Below are 18,481 nucleotides of genomic sequence, written 5' to 3' on the forward strand. Positions count from 1 at the left end.
GTAAACAACTTGTAACTCTCCAAAGTCAGGATTCTATGTGCGAGAGTTGTGTTACTGGGATGTGAATGGAGCTTTAGTGACCAGAACTAAATGACCACACCAAGAACATATCAAATAATGTCATCAATGCTAACAACTTTAGCATTTATTTCATCATTCTGGACCTACAAATGATGTCTACAGGTAAAATTCCCCCCAAAATAAAAGATTACAGGCTTGTTTTCGAAGGAGTTTCAGCACATTTTGGAAGGCCCACGTTTAGTTCCAAATGATTTGCTGTGGCCCCACCACGAGGGGCCACATGTGGAAAGTTATTTACATTTTCATCCAAACTTCTGAATGACTCACACATTTATTTTCAGGAGCAGAAAATAAAGATACGTTGTTAGTGAAATTTCAGGACGCTATGGGTCCTTTAAGTAGAAGAATGAAATGAAAGTGTAGTTAAACAATACAACTTCAAAACACTTTGATGACAGCTAACATAATTATTACACTTTTATTACAACGTATTATTGTTGCTGCAACAAGTAACTTGTTCACTTCTTTGTCCTACAGAGTCTGATGGTGCATGATGGAGGTAAGGTCAACATCACACACACACACACACACACACACACACACACACACACACACACACACACACACACACACACACACACACACACACACACCAGGTATACAAACACACACACGTCTTCATAGAAGAGTGCTTCACTCCAAATGTGTGTGTGTGTGTTTGTGTGTGTGTGTGTGTGTGTGTGTGTGTGTGTGTGTGTGTTGGTTTGGATAACAATTTCGCTGAGACAGGGGAGATTCGGGCCAGAGTGAACCCTCCAACACACATGCTCATTGCCAGGAACTGAGCGCACAAACACTCACACACTTGCATGAAAACACACACACACGCACACACACACACACACACACACACACACACACACACACACACACACACACACACACACACACACACACACACTTGCATGAAAACACACACACTCACTCGCATGAAAACACACACACACACACGCCATGCTCAGCAAGACTATTGACACTCACACAAACACACAAACACACACACACACACACACACACACACACACACACACAATGCTCAGCAAGACTATTGACACTCACACACACACACACACACACACACACACACACACACACACACACAAGGCCATGACTCTGCACTCGCTGGCTTTATCCCCCCACTATTGTCTGTAAGCCCCTGTCGCTTTGTTCTTCACATCAAACACACACACGCGTGGAACAGCACACAAAGCAGGGACACACACACACAAACACACATACACACACACAAACACACACACACACACACGTTTTTGTTGCATAAGCACTTGAACCTCTGGGGTGTGTAGTTGTCAGCGACACAGAAGTCAGACAAGGACAGTTACACGGTGTGTGTGTTTGTGTGTGTGTGTGTGTTTGTGTGTATGTGTGTGTGTGTCACTGTGGGCCTACAGCATCACACTGACTATCTCTCCATCCTGCCCTCCCCTTTGTGCTGTCAGAGACCACCTGCTGGCCGTCGGACCACACGGACCTCCATCATCCCCACCAGCTCATCTCCACCTCGCTGCCCCACAGCAGCACACCTGTGCCTGGGGAGAAGGCTGCTGCCACACCTGGTAAGGTTGGAGAGGATGGCAAGTAAGATGGGGGGAGGGGGGGGGGGGGGGGGGGGGGGGTGACATTAAGGGTTTTGGGATGCAGCCAAGTTGGATTACACACACACACACACACACACACACACACACACACACACACACACACACACACACAAACACACCTGCAGTCATTTAGAAAGTTCCGGTGTGAAGCAGCGTCACTTTACACAACTTAGAAAAAAGGCACATTAATAAACATCAATTACAAACACAAACATTAGGCAACAAATTTCTTAACATTTTTTAATTATTATTTTTTTCTTTTAGTATTACCAACGTACTATTGTTTTTTTTTTGTTTGTTTTAAAAATGATAATATTGCGTTTCAGATGCTCATTTTCTTTTTTGAATTTTTGAGTATGTTTGGTTTGTCGTGTCTGGAAAAAGAAAACAAAGAATAAAATGATAATTATAAAAGAAATGATTGGTAAAAATGTAAAGAATGAACCTTAATCAATAATCTGATCAAATACAATAGTGTTCTATAGCTGTAATATAATAGCAGGCCTGATCAATATCACAAGAATGTGTTTTCTAATTAGTAGAAACATCAGTAATAATTCATTTGAGTGTGAACAAATAGTGCGTGAATGTTAATAATAAAATCTGAGAAGCAATCAAGATGTTTAAATTGTGCTGATTCATTTGAGGACCAGCTGATCTTTTCACATAGAATATTCCAGAATGTAAAGAAAGAATAGTTGACATACATTTAATCTGCAGTAAGAAAATACCTTTTGTCAAATGTATTGACTTGTGTTTCATTATATTTAGATTATATTTACATTCCAATAAATATTATTGTTCATCATGAAATACACCTTTTGCTTTCTTGGCATGTACACTAAAACAAATGTGTTGATAATTAAATTCATATTGCAGGATCTATCCATCCATTTTCTACCCCGTGTCCCAGACATGCACTATGAAATATTAGATTCATTAGTGCTGCTCTTACTTTGCATCTGCTTTGTGCAATACATGCATTGTGCAATACATACTCTGTGCAATGTATGTATTGTGCAATGTCCCTATCAAATAAACAAATAGATATAATATCAGAGTTAATCAGCGGTAGGCAAAATCAACCAATCAATCAATCAATCAATCAATCATTTCTCTTAGGATTTGAAAGTGATGTTCTGATACAATTGTATTGATGATATTTCATATGTCATATATGATATATGTGTTGCTTATAGATACAATTGTATTGATGATATATGATGTATAGGATTTATGATATATATGATGTATGATATATACAGGTAAAAGCCAGTAAATTAGAATATTTTGAAAAACTTGATTTATTTCAGTAATTGCATTCAAAAGGTGTAACTTGTACATTATATTTATTCATTGCACACAGACTGATGCATTCAAATGTTTATTTCATTTAATTTTGATGATTTGAAGTGGCAACAAATGAAAATCCAAAATTCCGTGTGTCACAAAATTAGAATATTACTTAAGGCTAATACAAAAAAGGGATTTTTAGAAATGTTGGCCAACTGAAAAGTATGAAAATGAAAAATATGAGCATGTACAATACTCAATACTTGGTTGGAGCTCCTTTTGCCTCAATTACTGCGTTAATGCGGCGTGGCATGGAGTCGATGAGTTTCTGGCACTGCTCAGGTGTTATGAGAGCCCAGGTTGCTCTGATAGTGGCCTTCAACTCTTCTGCGTTTTTGGGTCTGGCATTCTGCATCTTCCTTTTCACAATACCCCACAGATTTTCTATGGGGCTAAGGTCAGGGGAGTTGGCGGGCCAATTTAGAACAGAAATACCATGGTCCGTAAACCAGGCACGGGTAGATTTTGCGCTGTGTGCAGGCGCCAAGTCCTGTTGGAACTTGAAATCTCCATCTCCATAGAGCAGGTCAGCAGCAGGAAGCATGAAGTGCTCTAAAACTTGCTGGTAGACGGCTGCGTTGACCCTGGATCTCAGGAAACAGAGTGGACCGACACCAGCAGATGACATGGCACCCCAAACCATCACTGATGGTGGAAACTTTACACTAGACTTCAGGCAACGTGGATCCTGTGCCTCTCCTGTCTTCCTCCAGACTCTGGGACCTTGATTTCCAAAGGAAATGCAAAATTTGCATGGTTGGGTGATGGTTTGGGGTGCCATGTCATCTGCTGGTGTCGGTCCACTCTGTTTCCTGAGATCCAGGGTCAACGCAGCCGTCTACCAGCAAGTTTTAGAGCACTTCATGCTTCCTGCTGCTGACCTGCTCTATGGAGATGGAGATTTCAAGTTCCAACAGGACTTGGCGCCTGCACACAGCGCAAAATCTACCCGTGCCTGGTTTACGGACCATGGTATTTCTGTTCTAAATTGGCCCGCCAACTCCCCTGACCTTAGCCCCATAGAAAATCTGTGGGGTATTGTGAAAAGGAAGATGCAGAATGCCAGACCCAAAAACGCAGAAGAGTTGAAGGCCACTATCAGAGCAACCTGGGCTCTCATAACACCTGAGCAGTGCCAGAAACTCATCGACTCCATGCCACGCCGCATTAACGCAGTAATTGAGGCAAAAGGAGCTCCAACCAAGTATTGAGTATTGTACATGCTCATATTTTTCATTTTCATACTTTTCAGTTGGCCAACATTTCTAAAAATCCCTTTTTTGTATTAGCCTTAAGTAATATTCTAATTTTGTGACACACGGAATTTTGGATTTTCATTTGTTGCCACTTCAAATCATCAAAATTAAATGAAATAAACATTTGAATGCATCAGTCTGTGTGCAATGAATAAATATAATGTACAAGTTACACCTTTTGAATGCAATTACTGAAATAAATCTAGTTTTTCAAAATATTTTAATTTACTGGCTTTTACCTGTATATGACCCTGCCTTCCGCCCGAATGCAGCTGAGATAGGCTCCAGCATCCCCGCAACCCCAAAAGGGACAAGCACTAGAAAATGGATGGATGATGACACATATGATTTATGATATATACAGTATGATGTATATGATTTATAATATATGGTATATGTGTTGCCTACAGATACAATTGTATTGAAGATGTACAGTACAGGCCGAAATGTGTGTGCGTGTGTGTGTGTGTGTGTGTGTGTGTGTGTGTGTGTGTGTGTGTGTGTGTGTGTGTGTGTGTGTGTGTGTGTGTGTTGCCTACAGACTAGCAGCATGTCTCCACACTAAACTTTTATCTTTCATCATGTCTCCATCTTCACACTCTACTTCTCCCCCCCCCTCCCTCCACCTTCTCAACCTTCTCCACCTTCTCCCCCCCCCTCCCTCCACCTTCTCCACTGCACCTCCTCCCTCCACCTTCTCCACCTTCTCCCCCCCCTCCCTCCACCTTCTCCACTGCACCTCCTCCCCCCTCCTTCCAGCAGCCATGTTTGCGATGGAGAGCCAGGTGCAGCGTGACCCTCACGGCGGCCATCAGTGCGTCCTGTCGACCAATGGCGTGAGTCGCTCCTCAGAGGCGGGGCCCCGCGGCGTCAAAGTCTACGACGACGGCAGGAAGGTGGTGTACCAAGTCTCCTCCGCCGGTGGCGTGTCCACCAGCTCCTTGGAGAACGGCTGGAGCTCCTCCCAGGTGGAGCAGCTCCTCCATGGAGCATCCAGACCGCTGGGCGACACCAAGGGTCAAGTGTCGGTGACCCCCGCCGCCACCTGCATGTCGCCAGCAGACGGCAAGGATCTGTCCCCGCCTTCCTGCGCTCCGCCATCCATCCCGTCGAGCCCGCCCGCCCAGGTGGAGACCGGACCGGGCACGACGGCTCCCGTCACCACGCAGCCCGGCCCCTCGCAGCTAAGCCCCGCCCCCTCGCAGCCAGTCACCATGGTGTTCCTGGGCTACCAGGACCTGGAGGACACCAGCGAGAGCAGGCGACTGCTGGGCTTGTTGGACGCCACGGTGAAGGCGGAGGTGGTCCTCATCGACGAAGACGACGAGAAGTCTCTGCGGGAGAAGACGGTCACCGACATGTCCATCCTGGACGGCACGGCCGCCGACCTGGTGTCCGGTCGACCCGCCACGTCTGAGGCCGCCAGCACGGAACTCTCGTCTGACAGCGCCGCCTCGCCCCCTCAACACCCCGACGCCAACAAAGCCCCGCCTCCCGGCCTCACACCTGCCACAGGTACAGACAAGAGGAAACGCTGCCAGTGCTGCATAGTCATGTGACTTCTGTGCTGCATAGTCATGTGACTTCTGTGCTGCATAGTCATGTGACTTCTGTGCTGCATAGTCATGTGACTTCTGTGCTGCATAGTCATGTGACTTCTGTGCTGCATAGTCATGTGACTTCTGTGCTGCATAGTCATGTGACTTCTGTGCTGCATAGTCATGTGACTTCTGTGCTGCATAGTCATGTGACTTCTGTGCTGCATAGTCATGTGACTTCTGCTTCCTTTTATATCACTAGTCTTATTACCCACAATACCCCTCTTTCTCCCCTCTCTCTCTCTGGATGGTTACTAACTGAAGCCCCGCCTTCTTTCTCCTCCTCCAGACTGCTGACACACACACACACACACACACACACACACACACACACACACACACACACACACACACGCACACACACACACACACACACACACACACACGCACACACAGGCTGAAATAAAAACGTGTGTGTGTGTGTGTGTGTGTGTGTGTGTGAGCAGGATGGAGACTCCTTGCTGCCTTGCTTCCTTCATGTGCCTCCACATATTCTTCCACATCCTCAGTCTTAATAACCGAAACAAAAAAAAGGGCAACGACTTTTATTTTGAAAAGTCAATCCGAACTTTTATTGCCTAGTTTGTGAGATGCCAGGTTTCAAAGGCAAGTTACACTGTAGTGGGTTCTCTCTCTCTCTCTCTCTCTTCTTCTTTCTCTTAACTTGAGCTCCTTCCTTCTTCAATCACTTCCTGACTCAGCAGCCAATCAGAAGCCGTGAATCGCAGTCAGGACCATTTTCTTCCTTCTCAAACTAACGAGCACATTGGAAAATGCCGCCAGTGGAAAGTAACGTGAGCAAATATTCCAAATATTCAAATAGTTGAATGTAAAAGACAATTTTGAAATGTTTATTCTTGTGTGTCAGGACCACTGCCAGCCCTCGCTACGTTCTCTAGGTGCTACACTCATTCTCTACACATTCTTATCTACTTTACTGTACTGGCAACAAATCAATATGTGAGCAATACTATCTTCATGGTGTCTGCACACTGGGGTCCTGCAAATAGTGGCCCCCAGCTCTAATCCCCACCTGGCCCCAGTCAGTCCACTGGAACACAAGACACATCTGTCCTTTAACACACAACAACTAGTACATCACAAGTAAACATCTAGTTTTCAACCAATCTCATTACTTCAAGTCATGTTTGTTGACATGTGATCCTTTAAAGTGCATCATAACTAAGATGACATGTGATGTATAAAAGTGCATCATAACTAAGTTGACATGTGATGTATAAAAGTGCATCATAACTAAGATGACATGTGATCTATAAAAGTGCATCATAACTAAGATGACATGTGATCATCCTAACTGATTATTATTTCATTCCAGGAGTTGACTTCACACTAAGAGACCAATTCAAGGCTCAGGAAATTCACTTAGTGATCAGTGAATCTATGAAATATAATTATTACACAGAAGTACCTCAACTTATTAGTTTTAGTGGTTCTGTGACGGAACTTTTCACCTCAAATATTTGTATCTCAAATCAATGAAATTGGTGCTTGGCCCCTCAAAACAGCAACATTTCAACATGTACCAGGCTTTTTCAAAATAAAACAATCTTTAAGTCAGAAGTATTACATGAAAAACAATACAATTGTACTACAAACTACTGCCATACTTTTATGAAGTAATGCAACATTAATGCACAGCATTGACCTTGCAGGATGGACTTCTACAGCAGCTTCTCTATATTTTCATGGATAAATGTTCGTTGCTTGGATATTATTTGAACATTCTCGACTCATTTTGTTTCAGTATGCTCTTATCTCAAAACACTCTTAAGTAGAGGTACGCTGTATATGTACATCATTCAAATTGAACTACTGAAAACATTCCATTTGTAAAAATGTTCACGTTTTGTGATATGCGTACAAATGTTACTCTAAATATGATATATTACTCTGCGTACATATATTACTCTAAATATGATATGCATACATATATTACTCAAAATAAGCAAAACATTGATAAATGATCTTGATTTGATTGTCACCTTTTGTAGTGTGTTAGAGCGCACCTTGAACATGGCATCTGTAAAGCTGACAAGAAGGAAAGAAAAGGCATTGCCAAAATAAAACATCAAAAATCCCATTTTTACTGCAAAAAAGAGAAATTGGAGGGAAGAAAGAAAGTGAGTTCCAAAGAAGGAAAGTGATGATTCATTATTAACATTCTTGAAAGAAAGACACTGAATCCTTCAATCTGCCTTCGGAATGAAGCCACAAACAACTTTGTCTTTGTCTGGAATCACAACGCAATTGTTCACACGAAAAATGTCTTTATATTTTGTAATAACCTCAAAAAGCTCTGAAATGTTTGACTTTTGACGACAACGACAACACAAATACAACAACTTACACGTTTTTTATTTCTTAGTTAAGTCTTTAAAGCTGCCTATTACTCTCTGCTTTTGAGTGGGCTCCAATTGAATGACATCCATGGCATGTGTGCCTCAGGTCTCTAGCACTTTCACTTTCACTTTCATTATTCAAAGTACTTCATTGTTTGGTGAAGGACATCATCAAGAGGGAAAGTGCAACATGTCAGGAAAATGGAAAAAAACTAAAATACTAATGTGATCATGTTTATGTCTCAAACATGTTTATGTCTCAAACATGTTTGTGTCTCAAACATGCTTATGTCTCAAACCTAGACTTCATCTGCTGCTCAGTGACTGGCCCACAACACAAATATAGATTATATATGCTTTATAGACAACAACACAAATATAGATGATATATGCTCTATGGCCAACAACACAAATATAAATGATTCATTTATTTGATGATGTATAGAGATTGAAAGTTGACATATTTGACATGTCATATGATGCCATATAAGGAGATATCTTCTATATTTCACCGCTGAACGTGTTTACCTGGCAGGAAAGAGTTTGCAGAGACAAGATCTTTAACACATTTGCATGTTTGCCCCTTTTTTTAACTGCATGATGTGTTACTTTTATTTCCTTCATGCAAACTTTTCACTCTGTGGCAATCTTTCCTTGTCCACTGCAATGGACTGCACACGTTGGACTGTTAGATTGGAATGTGTTGCCATCATTGTAGTCCTGCAGTGTGTTGCCATCATTGTAGTCCTCCATCATTGTAGTCCTGCAGTGTGTTGCCATCATTGTAGTCCTCCATCATTGTAGTCCTGCAGTGTGTTGCCATCATTGTAGTCCTGCAGTGTGTTTGTGTCACACAGAGAAGACTCCCAGTTAAAGTGCCAGTAAATACATGTGTCACTTTCCAGAGGTGACCTTTCTTCCCCACATGTTGTATAAAAGGAGTCACTTTCTACTCTTCACATCTTTCTCTCTCTCTATTCTTCTAATCACTCACTCCAGTCTCACTCATCACATCTCAGATGTTTGTAACATCTCTGCTCAAATAAAGCCCACTTTTCTCCACTTCAGCCCCCCTGCTGTCTCTTGCTTCTTTCTTTTCTATTTTAACATTCACCCTTTCTTTGGCTGCTAAAATAAACAATGACCAACCCTATCCCTCCTTATAATAATAATATAATGAGTGCAGCACCACTAACGAGCACATAGTGATTACATGGACTCTCCTGACATTTAACTCCTTTGTTCAAGTCATGAAAAGACTAATAAAGCTCATTTTTGCTTGAGCTCACCTCACACCTTAGTCTTACTCTTAGTGTGCTGGTCTTAGTCTTAGTGTTAGTGTGCTGGTCTTAGTCTTAGTCTTAGTGTGATGGTCTTAGTCTTAGTGTTAGTGTGCTGGTCTTAGTGTTAGTGTTAGTGTGCTGGTCAAGTCCCATCCGACTGCCTGGTCGACTCCACCCAAAATGAATAAAGAAGACTTCTCTCTGCAGCCGTCAATCAAAAGCCAGTCCTGTTGTCATGACATCTGAATGAGACATTTGACATGAGATTGCAATGATGAGGTGTCTTCAATAAGACTGAGAAGATGTGTTGGCTCTGAACATTTCAAACATGTTCCAAGACAAGAAAGTGACATTACAGGAGTGCAGCATGTAAATATTCAATCACATTTAATATGTTTTGCATATTTAGGATACTTTTCTCACATTTGTATTACTTTTCTCACACCTCGCTCACTTTTTCTCACTCTTGGCTGATTTTCTTTTAGATTTAACATTTATATTTGGATTTCATATTTATATTTGATATTAGACTGACATTTAACATTTTATATTTCAAATGTAACAATTATATTTAGGTACAATGTTTATATTTAAATTTAACACACATTTTGAACATTTAATATTTAGATATTAGCATTTGGTATTTAACATAATATTTAATATTTAGACTTAACATTTAGATTTATCGTTATATATTTAATATTATATTTAAAACACATTTTCTGATTGCATGTTTAGATTCAACATTTAACATTTATATTTAGATGGCCCATGTAGTTTAACATTTATATTTAGATTTACAATTTTGATTTCGATTGAACATTTACATTCAAAAATGTAACATTAATATTTAAAATTAGGAACATTTATGTTTATATTTAAAATGTATATTCAATATTTAGATTAGGATTTATATTTTCATTTAGATTTATATTTAAGATTTAGCATTTATATTTGACTTTTTTTTTTAAATGTAATATTTAGATTTAACATTTGGATTCAGATTCAACATTTAAATTTAATGTTAAATTTAATAATTTAATAATAATAAATATATATATATATATATATATATATATATAAATAATATATGTATATATACATATATATATATATATATATATATATATATATATATATATATATATATATATATATATATATATATATATATATATATATACATATATATATATATATACATATATATATATATATACATATATATATATATATGTATATATATATATATATATATATATATATATATATATTATAAAACTTAAAATTTGCTCGGGTAAAAACCAATGTATTCTTCATTTTCCTCTGAAATCTTCCTCCTTCACACTTTGACAAGCCATCGTCTATTGTATACATGTGGTTTATTACATAATACATGTGGTTTATTACATAATACAAATGGTTTATTACATAATACATATGGTTTATTACATAATACATATGATTTATTACATAATACATATGATTTATTACATAATACATATTATTTATTACATAATACATATTATTTATTACATAATGCATATGATTTATTACATAATACATATGATTTATTACATAATCCATATGATTTATTACATAATACATATTATTTATTACATAATGCATATGATTTATTACATAATACATATGATTTATTACATAATACATATGATTTATTACATAATCCATATGATTTATTACATAGTACATATGATTTATTACATAATACATATGATTTATTACATAATGCATATGATTTATTACATAATACATATGATTTATTACATAATACATATGATTTATTACATAATCCATATGATTTATTACATAGTACATATGATTTATTACATAATACATATGATTTATTACATAATACATATGATTTATTACATAATGCATATGATTTATTACATAATACATATGGCTTGTTACATAATACATATGATTTATTACATACTAATATGGATTATTAGATAATACATATGATTTATTACATAATATATATGGATTATTAGATAATACATATGGTTTATTACATAATATATATGGATTATTAGATAATACATATGATTTATTACATAATACATATGATTTATTACATAATACATATGATTTATTACATAATACATATGATTTATTACATAATACATATGATTTATTACATACTAATATGGATTATTAGATAATACATATGATTTATTACATAATATATATGGATTATTAGATAATACATATGGTTTATTACATTATATATATGGATTATTAGATAATACATATGATTTATTACATAATACATATGATTTATTACATAATGCATATGATTTATTACATAATACATATGATTTATTACATAATACATATGATTTATTACATAATGCATATGATTTATTACATAATACATATGGCTTGTTACATAATACATATGATTTATTACATACTAATATGGATTATTAGATAATACATATGATTTATTACATAATATATATGGATTATTAGATAATACATATGGTTTATTACATAATATATATGGATTATTAGATAATACATATGATTTATTACATAATATATATGGATTATTAGATAATACATATGATTTATTACATAATATATATGGATTATTAGATAATACATATGATTTATTACATAATATATATGGATTATTAGATAATACATATGGTTTATTACATAATACAAGCAGCATAATTCTCTTCTGATGTTGAATATGAGTGAGCAGGTAAGTGAAGACTCACAATGACTTAACTTAGTCATTCATTTCGAAGGTGATTGTGATGACAAATGTGACTCACACTACATGACAGTTACCATGACAACCACATTTTCCCTAGTCATAATGAGTGCACTAATCTTGGGACAATGTGATGTTGATCACATGACAATAATGCACATACACTATTAGTTATTAGTACTTATGTTGATCACATGACAATAATGCACATACACTATGAGTTATTAGTACTTATGTTGATCACATGACAATAATGCACATACACTATGAGTTATTAGTACTTATGTTGATCACATGACAATAATGCACATACACTATGAGTTATTAGTACTTATGTTGATCACATGACAATAATGCACATACACTATGAGTTATTAGTACTTGTGTTGATCACATGACAATAATGCACATGCAAGGCAAGTGAGTCAGGATGAGAATGATGATGATTTTTAACCATCATATCTTCACAACATGACAAATGAATCTTCACCACAATGCTGACTTGCAAACACATCCAGCTCACAATAAATGTCATGTCACTTAGTCAATTAGTGTCAATTAGTGTCATCACTACTTTCAACCCCACAGAAGATTATTATATATTAAACCAAATAAACACTTGATTATATGATATTAAGTCAAATAAACAAAACAGAAGATTATTCTATGATATTAAGTCAAATAAACAGAAGATTATTACATGATGTTAAGTCAAACAAACTGAAGATTATTACATGATATTAAGTCAAAATAAAGAGAAGATTATTCTATGATATTAAGTCAAATAAACACACGATTATTCTATGATATTAAGTCAAATTAACACACGATTATTCTATGATATTAAGTCAAATTAACACACGATTATTCTATGATATTAAGTCAAAAAAACACATGAATATTCTATGATATTAAGTCAAATAAACACACAAATATGCTATGATATTAAGTCAAATAAACACACGATTATTCAAAGATATTAAGTCAAATAAAGCCAATAACTTGAGATGAAGAATGATCATAGAACATGTCATTTCCACAGGTTGTGCTCATCAAATAATTGTGATTTATGTATTTAATGACAGGCCATGGGGTTGCCGTGACAACAACAAAAGACCATCAAGCGGCAATGCCAAGCAGACATCCTCACACTGCCATGGTGAGTGAAATACTTCATTATATATATTCATATGAAATACTTCATTATATATATTCATATGAAATACTTCATTATATATATTCATATGAAATACTTCATATATATATTCATATGACGTAACATAACTTAACTTAAGTGTGAAACCCTGAAGTAACATAACTTAAGTTAAGTGTGAAAGGGTGAAGTACTAAGTAGTGTGTTGCACCAGGACTTGATCTAAGGTTGTATTGTTGCTTGGCACTTTACCTGCTTATGTCACACCTGCCCTACATACACCCATGAAGAAGGTGAGTTACATGCTCTCATTTTTCTCTCAATCTTCTCTTAAAAGTACAATATTGTTCTTTAAGAGGCCATAAGTATGCATGTATACTACCAAAGGGTACGAAGTGATATAAAGTACACATGTGTAACATTTCAACAACAATACAAATGTGTTTAGCTGGACAGCAGGGCATCATTTTGCTGATTAGACAATATTTTATATTTATTTTGGTTGATTAGACACTATTTTATATTTATTTTGGTTGACTAGACAATATTCATATTTATTTTATATTTATTTTGGTTGATTAGACAATATTTTATATTTATTTTGGTTGATTAGACAATATTTTATATTTATTTTAGTTGATTAGACAATATTTTATATTTATTTTGGTTGATTAGACACTATTTTATATTTATTTTGGTTGATTAGACAATATTTTATATTTATTTTATATTTATTTTGGTTGATTAGACAATATGTTATATTTATTTTGGTTGATTAGACAATATTTTATATTTATTTTAGTTGATTAGACAATATTCTATATTTATTTTAGTTGATTAGACAATATTTTATATTCATTTTTATATTCCCCAGAAATGTTTCCACACATTTAAATGTCTTTAAATGCACTTTAAAATTGTTATTGTCTTTTTCACAAGTAACACCTTAATGTAGTGTAGTAGACCTAAGTATTCATTAAGTACCACCATAATGACAACATTAAATACAGTAGTGTAGTAGACCTAAGTATTCATTAAGTACCACCATAATGACAACATTAAATACAGTAGTGTAGTAGACCTAAGTATTCATTAAGTACCACCATAATGACAACATTAAATACAGTAGTGTAGTAGACCTAAGTATTCATTAAGTACCACCATAATGACAACATTAAATACAGTAGTGTAGTAGACCTAAGTATTCATTAAGTACCACCATAATGACCACATTAAAATACAGTAGTGTAGTAGACCTAAGTATTCATTAAGTACCACCATATTGACAACATTGAATACAGTAGTGTAGTAGACCTAAGTATTCATTAAGTACCACCATAATGACAACATTAAATACAGTAGTGTAGTAAACCTAAGTATTCATTAAGTACCACCATAATGACAACATTAAATACAGTAGTGTAGTAGACCTAAGTATTCATTAAGTACCACCATAATGACAACATTAAATACAGTAGTGTAGTAAACCTAAGTATTCATTAAGTACCACCATAATGACAACATTAAATACAGTAGTGTAGTAGGCCTAAGTATTCATTAAGTACCACCATAATGACAACATTAAATACAGTAGTGTAGTAGACCTAAGTATTCATTAAGTACCACCATAATGACAACATTAAATACAGTAGTGTAGTAGACCTAAGTATTCATTAAGTACCACCATAATGACAACATTAAATACAGTAGTGTAGTAGACCTAAGTATTCATTAAGTACCACCATAATGACAACATTAAATACAGTAGTGTCGTAGACCTAAGTATTCATTAAGTACCACCATAATGACAACATTAAATACAGTAGTGTAGTAGACCTAAGTATTCATTAAGTACCACCATAATGACAACATTAAATACAGTAGTGTAGTAGACCTAAGTATTCATTAAGTACCACCATAATGACAACATTAAATACAGTAGTGTAGTAGACCTAAGTATTCATTAAGTACCACCATAATGACATCATTAAATAAAGTAGTGTAGTAGACCTAAGTATTCATTAAGTACCACCATAATGACAACATTAAATACAGTAGTGTAGTAGACCTAAGTATTCATTAAGTATCACCATAATGACAACATTAAATACAGTAGTGTAGTAGACCTAAGTATTCAAAAGTTAGAGAACCACTGCTGTAATATTTTGATTAATTTAAATGGAAAGAAAAGCAATAATCAACATAAAAACATTTCATTTACAGTTCTGATTATTCTTAGAACTTTTTCAAACTGACTTGTTTTTTCTCCCACAACGTTATTCCACAGCTTCAGCATCCATTGCAATCAATGATGACGTCATTAGGACAGCCAATAGCAGTGATCAGTGAAACTATATGATGTCATACATAGTAGGACAGCCAATAGCAGTGCTCGGTGACACTGTATGATGTCATACATAGTAGGACAGCCAATAGCAGTGCTCAGTGAAACTATATGATGTCATACATAGTAGGACAGCCAATAGCCGTGCTCGGTGACATATATGATGTCATACATAGTAGGACAGCCAATAGCAGTGCTCGGTGACATATATGATGTCATACATAGTAGGACAGCCAATAGCAGTGCTCGGTGACATATATGATGTCATACATAGTAGGACAGCCAATAGCAGTGCTCGGTGACACTATATGATGTCATACATAGTAGGACAGCCAATAGCAGTGCTCGGTGACACTATATGATGTCATACATAGTAGGACAGCCAATTAGCAGTGCGAGGTGACATATATGATGTCATACATAGTAGGACAGCCAATAGCATAGTTTGTAGTTACATAGTTTGTAGTGACGTTGTTTGTAGTTACATAGTTTGTAGTTACATAGTTTGTAGTGACGTTGTTTGTAGTTACATAGTTTGTAGTTACATAGTTTGTAGTGACGTTGTTTGTAGTTACATAGTTTGTAGTTACATAGTTTGTAGTTGTATAGTTTGGAGTGACATAGTTTGTAGTTACATGGTTTTAGTTACATAGTTTGCAGTTACATAGTTTGTAGTGATATAGTTTGTAGTTACATAGTTTGTAGTTACATAGTTTGTAGTTGTATAGTTTGGAGTGACATAGTTTGTAGTTACATAGTTTGTAGTTATATATTTTGTAGTTACATGGTTTTAGTTACATAGTTTGTAGTTACATAGTTTGTAGTGACATAGTTTGTAGTTACACAGTTTGTAGTTACACAGTTTAGTTACATAGTTTGTAGTGACATAGTTTGTAGTTGCATAGTTTGTAGTGACATAGTTTGTAGTTACACAGTTTGTAGTTATATAGTTTGTAGTTGTATAGTTTGGAGTGACATAGTTTGTAGTTACATAGTTTGTAGTTGTATAGTTTGGAGTGACATAGTTTGTAGTTACATAGTTTGTAGTTATATATTTTGTAGTTACATGGTTTTAGTTACATAGTTTGTAGTTACATAGTTTGTAGTGACATAGTTTGTAGTTACACAGTTTGTAGTTACACAGTTTAGTTACATAGTTTGTAGTGACATAGTTTGTAGTTGCATAGTTTGTAGTGACATAGTTTGTAGTTACATAGTTTGTAGTGACATAGTTTGTAGTTACACAGTTTGTAGTTATATAGTTTGTAGTGACATAGTTTGTAGTTACACAGTTTGTAGTTACATAGTTTGTAGTGACATAGTTTGTAGTTACACAGTTTGTAGTTACATAGTTTGTAGTTACATAGTTTGTAGTGCCATAGTTTGTAGTGCCATAGTTTGTAGTGACATAGTTTGTAGTTGCATAGTTTGTAGTGACATAGTTTGTAGTGACATAGTTTGTAGTTACATAGTTTGTAGTTACATAGTTTGTAGTGACATACTTTGTAGTTACATAGTTTGTAGTGACATAGTTTGTAGTGCCATAGTTTGTAGTTTCATAGTTTGTAGTGACATAGTTTGTAGTGCCATAGTTTGTAGTGACATAGTTTGTAGTGCCATAGTTTGTAGTTTCATAGTTTGTAGTGACATAGTTTGTAGTGCCATAGTTTGTAGTGACATAGTTTGTAGTTACATAGTTTGTAGTGACATAGTTTGTAGTGACATAGTTTGTAGTGACATAGTTTGTAGTTTCATAGTTTGTAGTGACATAGTTTGTAGTGACATAGTTTGTAGTTACATAGTTTGTAGTGCCATAGTTTGTAGTGACATAGTTTGTAGTGACATAGTTTGTAGTGACATAGTTTGTAGTTACATAGTTTGTAGTTACATAGTTTGTAGTGACATAGTTTGTAGTGACATAGTTTGTAGTGACATAGTTTGTAGTTACATAGTTTGTAGTGACATAGTTTGTAGTGACATAGTTTGTAGTTACATAGTTTGTAGTGACATAGTTTGTAATTACATAGTTTGTAGTGACATAGTTTGTAGTTACACAGTTTGTAGTTACATAGTTTGTAGTGACATAGTTTGTAGTGCCATAGTTTGTAGTGACATAGTTTGTAGTTACATAGTTTGTAGTGACATAGTTTGTAGTGACATAGTTTGTAGTGACATAGTTTGTAGTTTCATAGTTTGTAGTGACATAGTTTGTAGTGACATAGTTTGTAGTTACATAGTTTGTAGTGCCATAGTTTGTAGTGACATAGTTTGTAGTGACATAGTTTGTAGTGACATAGTTTGTAGTTACATAGTTTGTAGTTACATAGTTTGTAGTGACATAGTTTGTAGTGACATAGTTTGTAGTGACATAGTTTGTAGTTACATAGTTTGTAGTGACATAGTTTGTAGTGACATAGTTTGTAGTTACATAGTTTGTAGTGACATAGTTTGTAATTACATAGTTTGTAGTGACATAGTTTGTAGTTACACAGTTTGTAGTTACATAGTTTGTAGTGACATAGTTTGTAGTGACATAGTTTGTAGTGACATAGTTTGTAGTTACATAGTTTGTAGTGACATAATTTGTAGTGACATAGTTTGTAGTTACATAGTTTGTAGTGACATAGTTTGTAGTTACATAGTTTGTAGTGACATAGTTTGTAGTGACATAGTTTGTAGTTACAT

At 35.3% G+C, this 18,481-nt stretch overlaps 1 protein-coding gene across 3 annotated transcripts in view; it reads left to right on the plus strand.

Moving 5' to 3' along the window:
- palm2akap2 (PALM2 and AKAP2 fusion) overlaps positions 1-18,481 on the plus strand; it is a 129,009-nt gene that overhangs the window by 57,235 nt on the left and 53,293 nt on the right. Inside the window, exons 6-9 of one of the 3 annotated variants that reach the window (XM_072915379.1) lie at positions 559-580; positions 1,542-1,658; positions 5,069-5,824; positions 13,385-13,458. In XM_072915379.1, the coding sequence (XP_072771480.1) occupies positions 559-580; positions 1,542-1,658; positions 5,069-5,824; positions 13,385-13,458 (969 nt within the window). The remainder of the gene's footprint in view (positions 1-558; positions 581-1,541; positions 1,659-5,068; positions 5,825-13,384; positions 13,459-18,481) is intronic. The other 2 variants (XM_072915380.1, XM_072915381.1) reach the window with 2 other exon arrangements.

Source organism: Nerophis lumbriciformis, linkage group LG20 (assembly GCF_033978685.3).
Source record: "Nerophis lumbriciformis linkage group LG20, RoL_Nlum_v2.1, whole genome shotgun sequence".
Taxonomy (NCBI): domain Eukaryota; kingdom Metazoa; phylum Chordata; class Actinopteri; order Syngnathiformes; family Syngnathidae; genus Nerophis; species Nerophis lumbriciformis.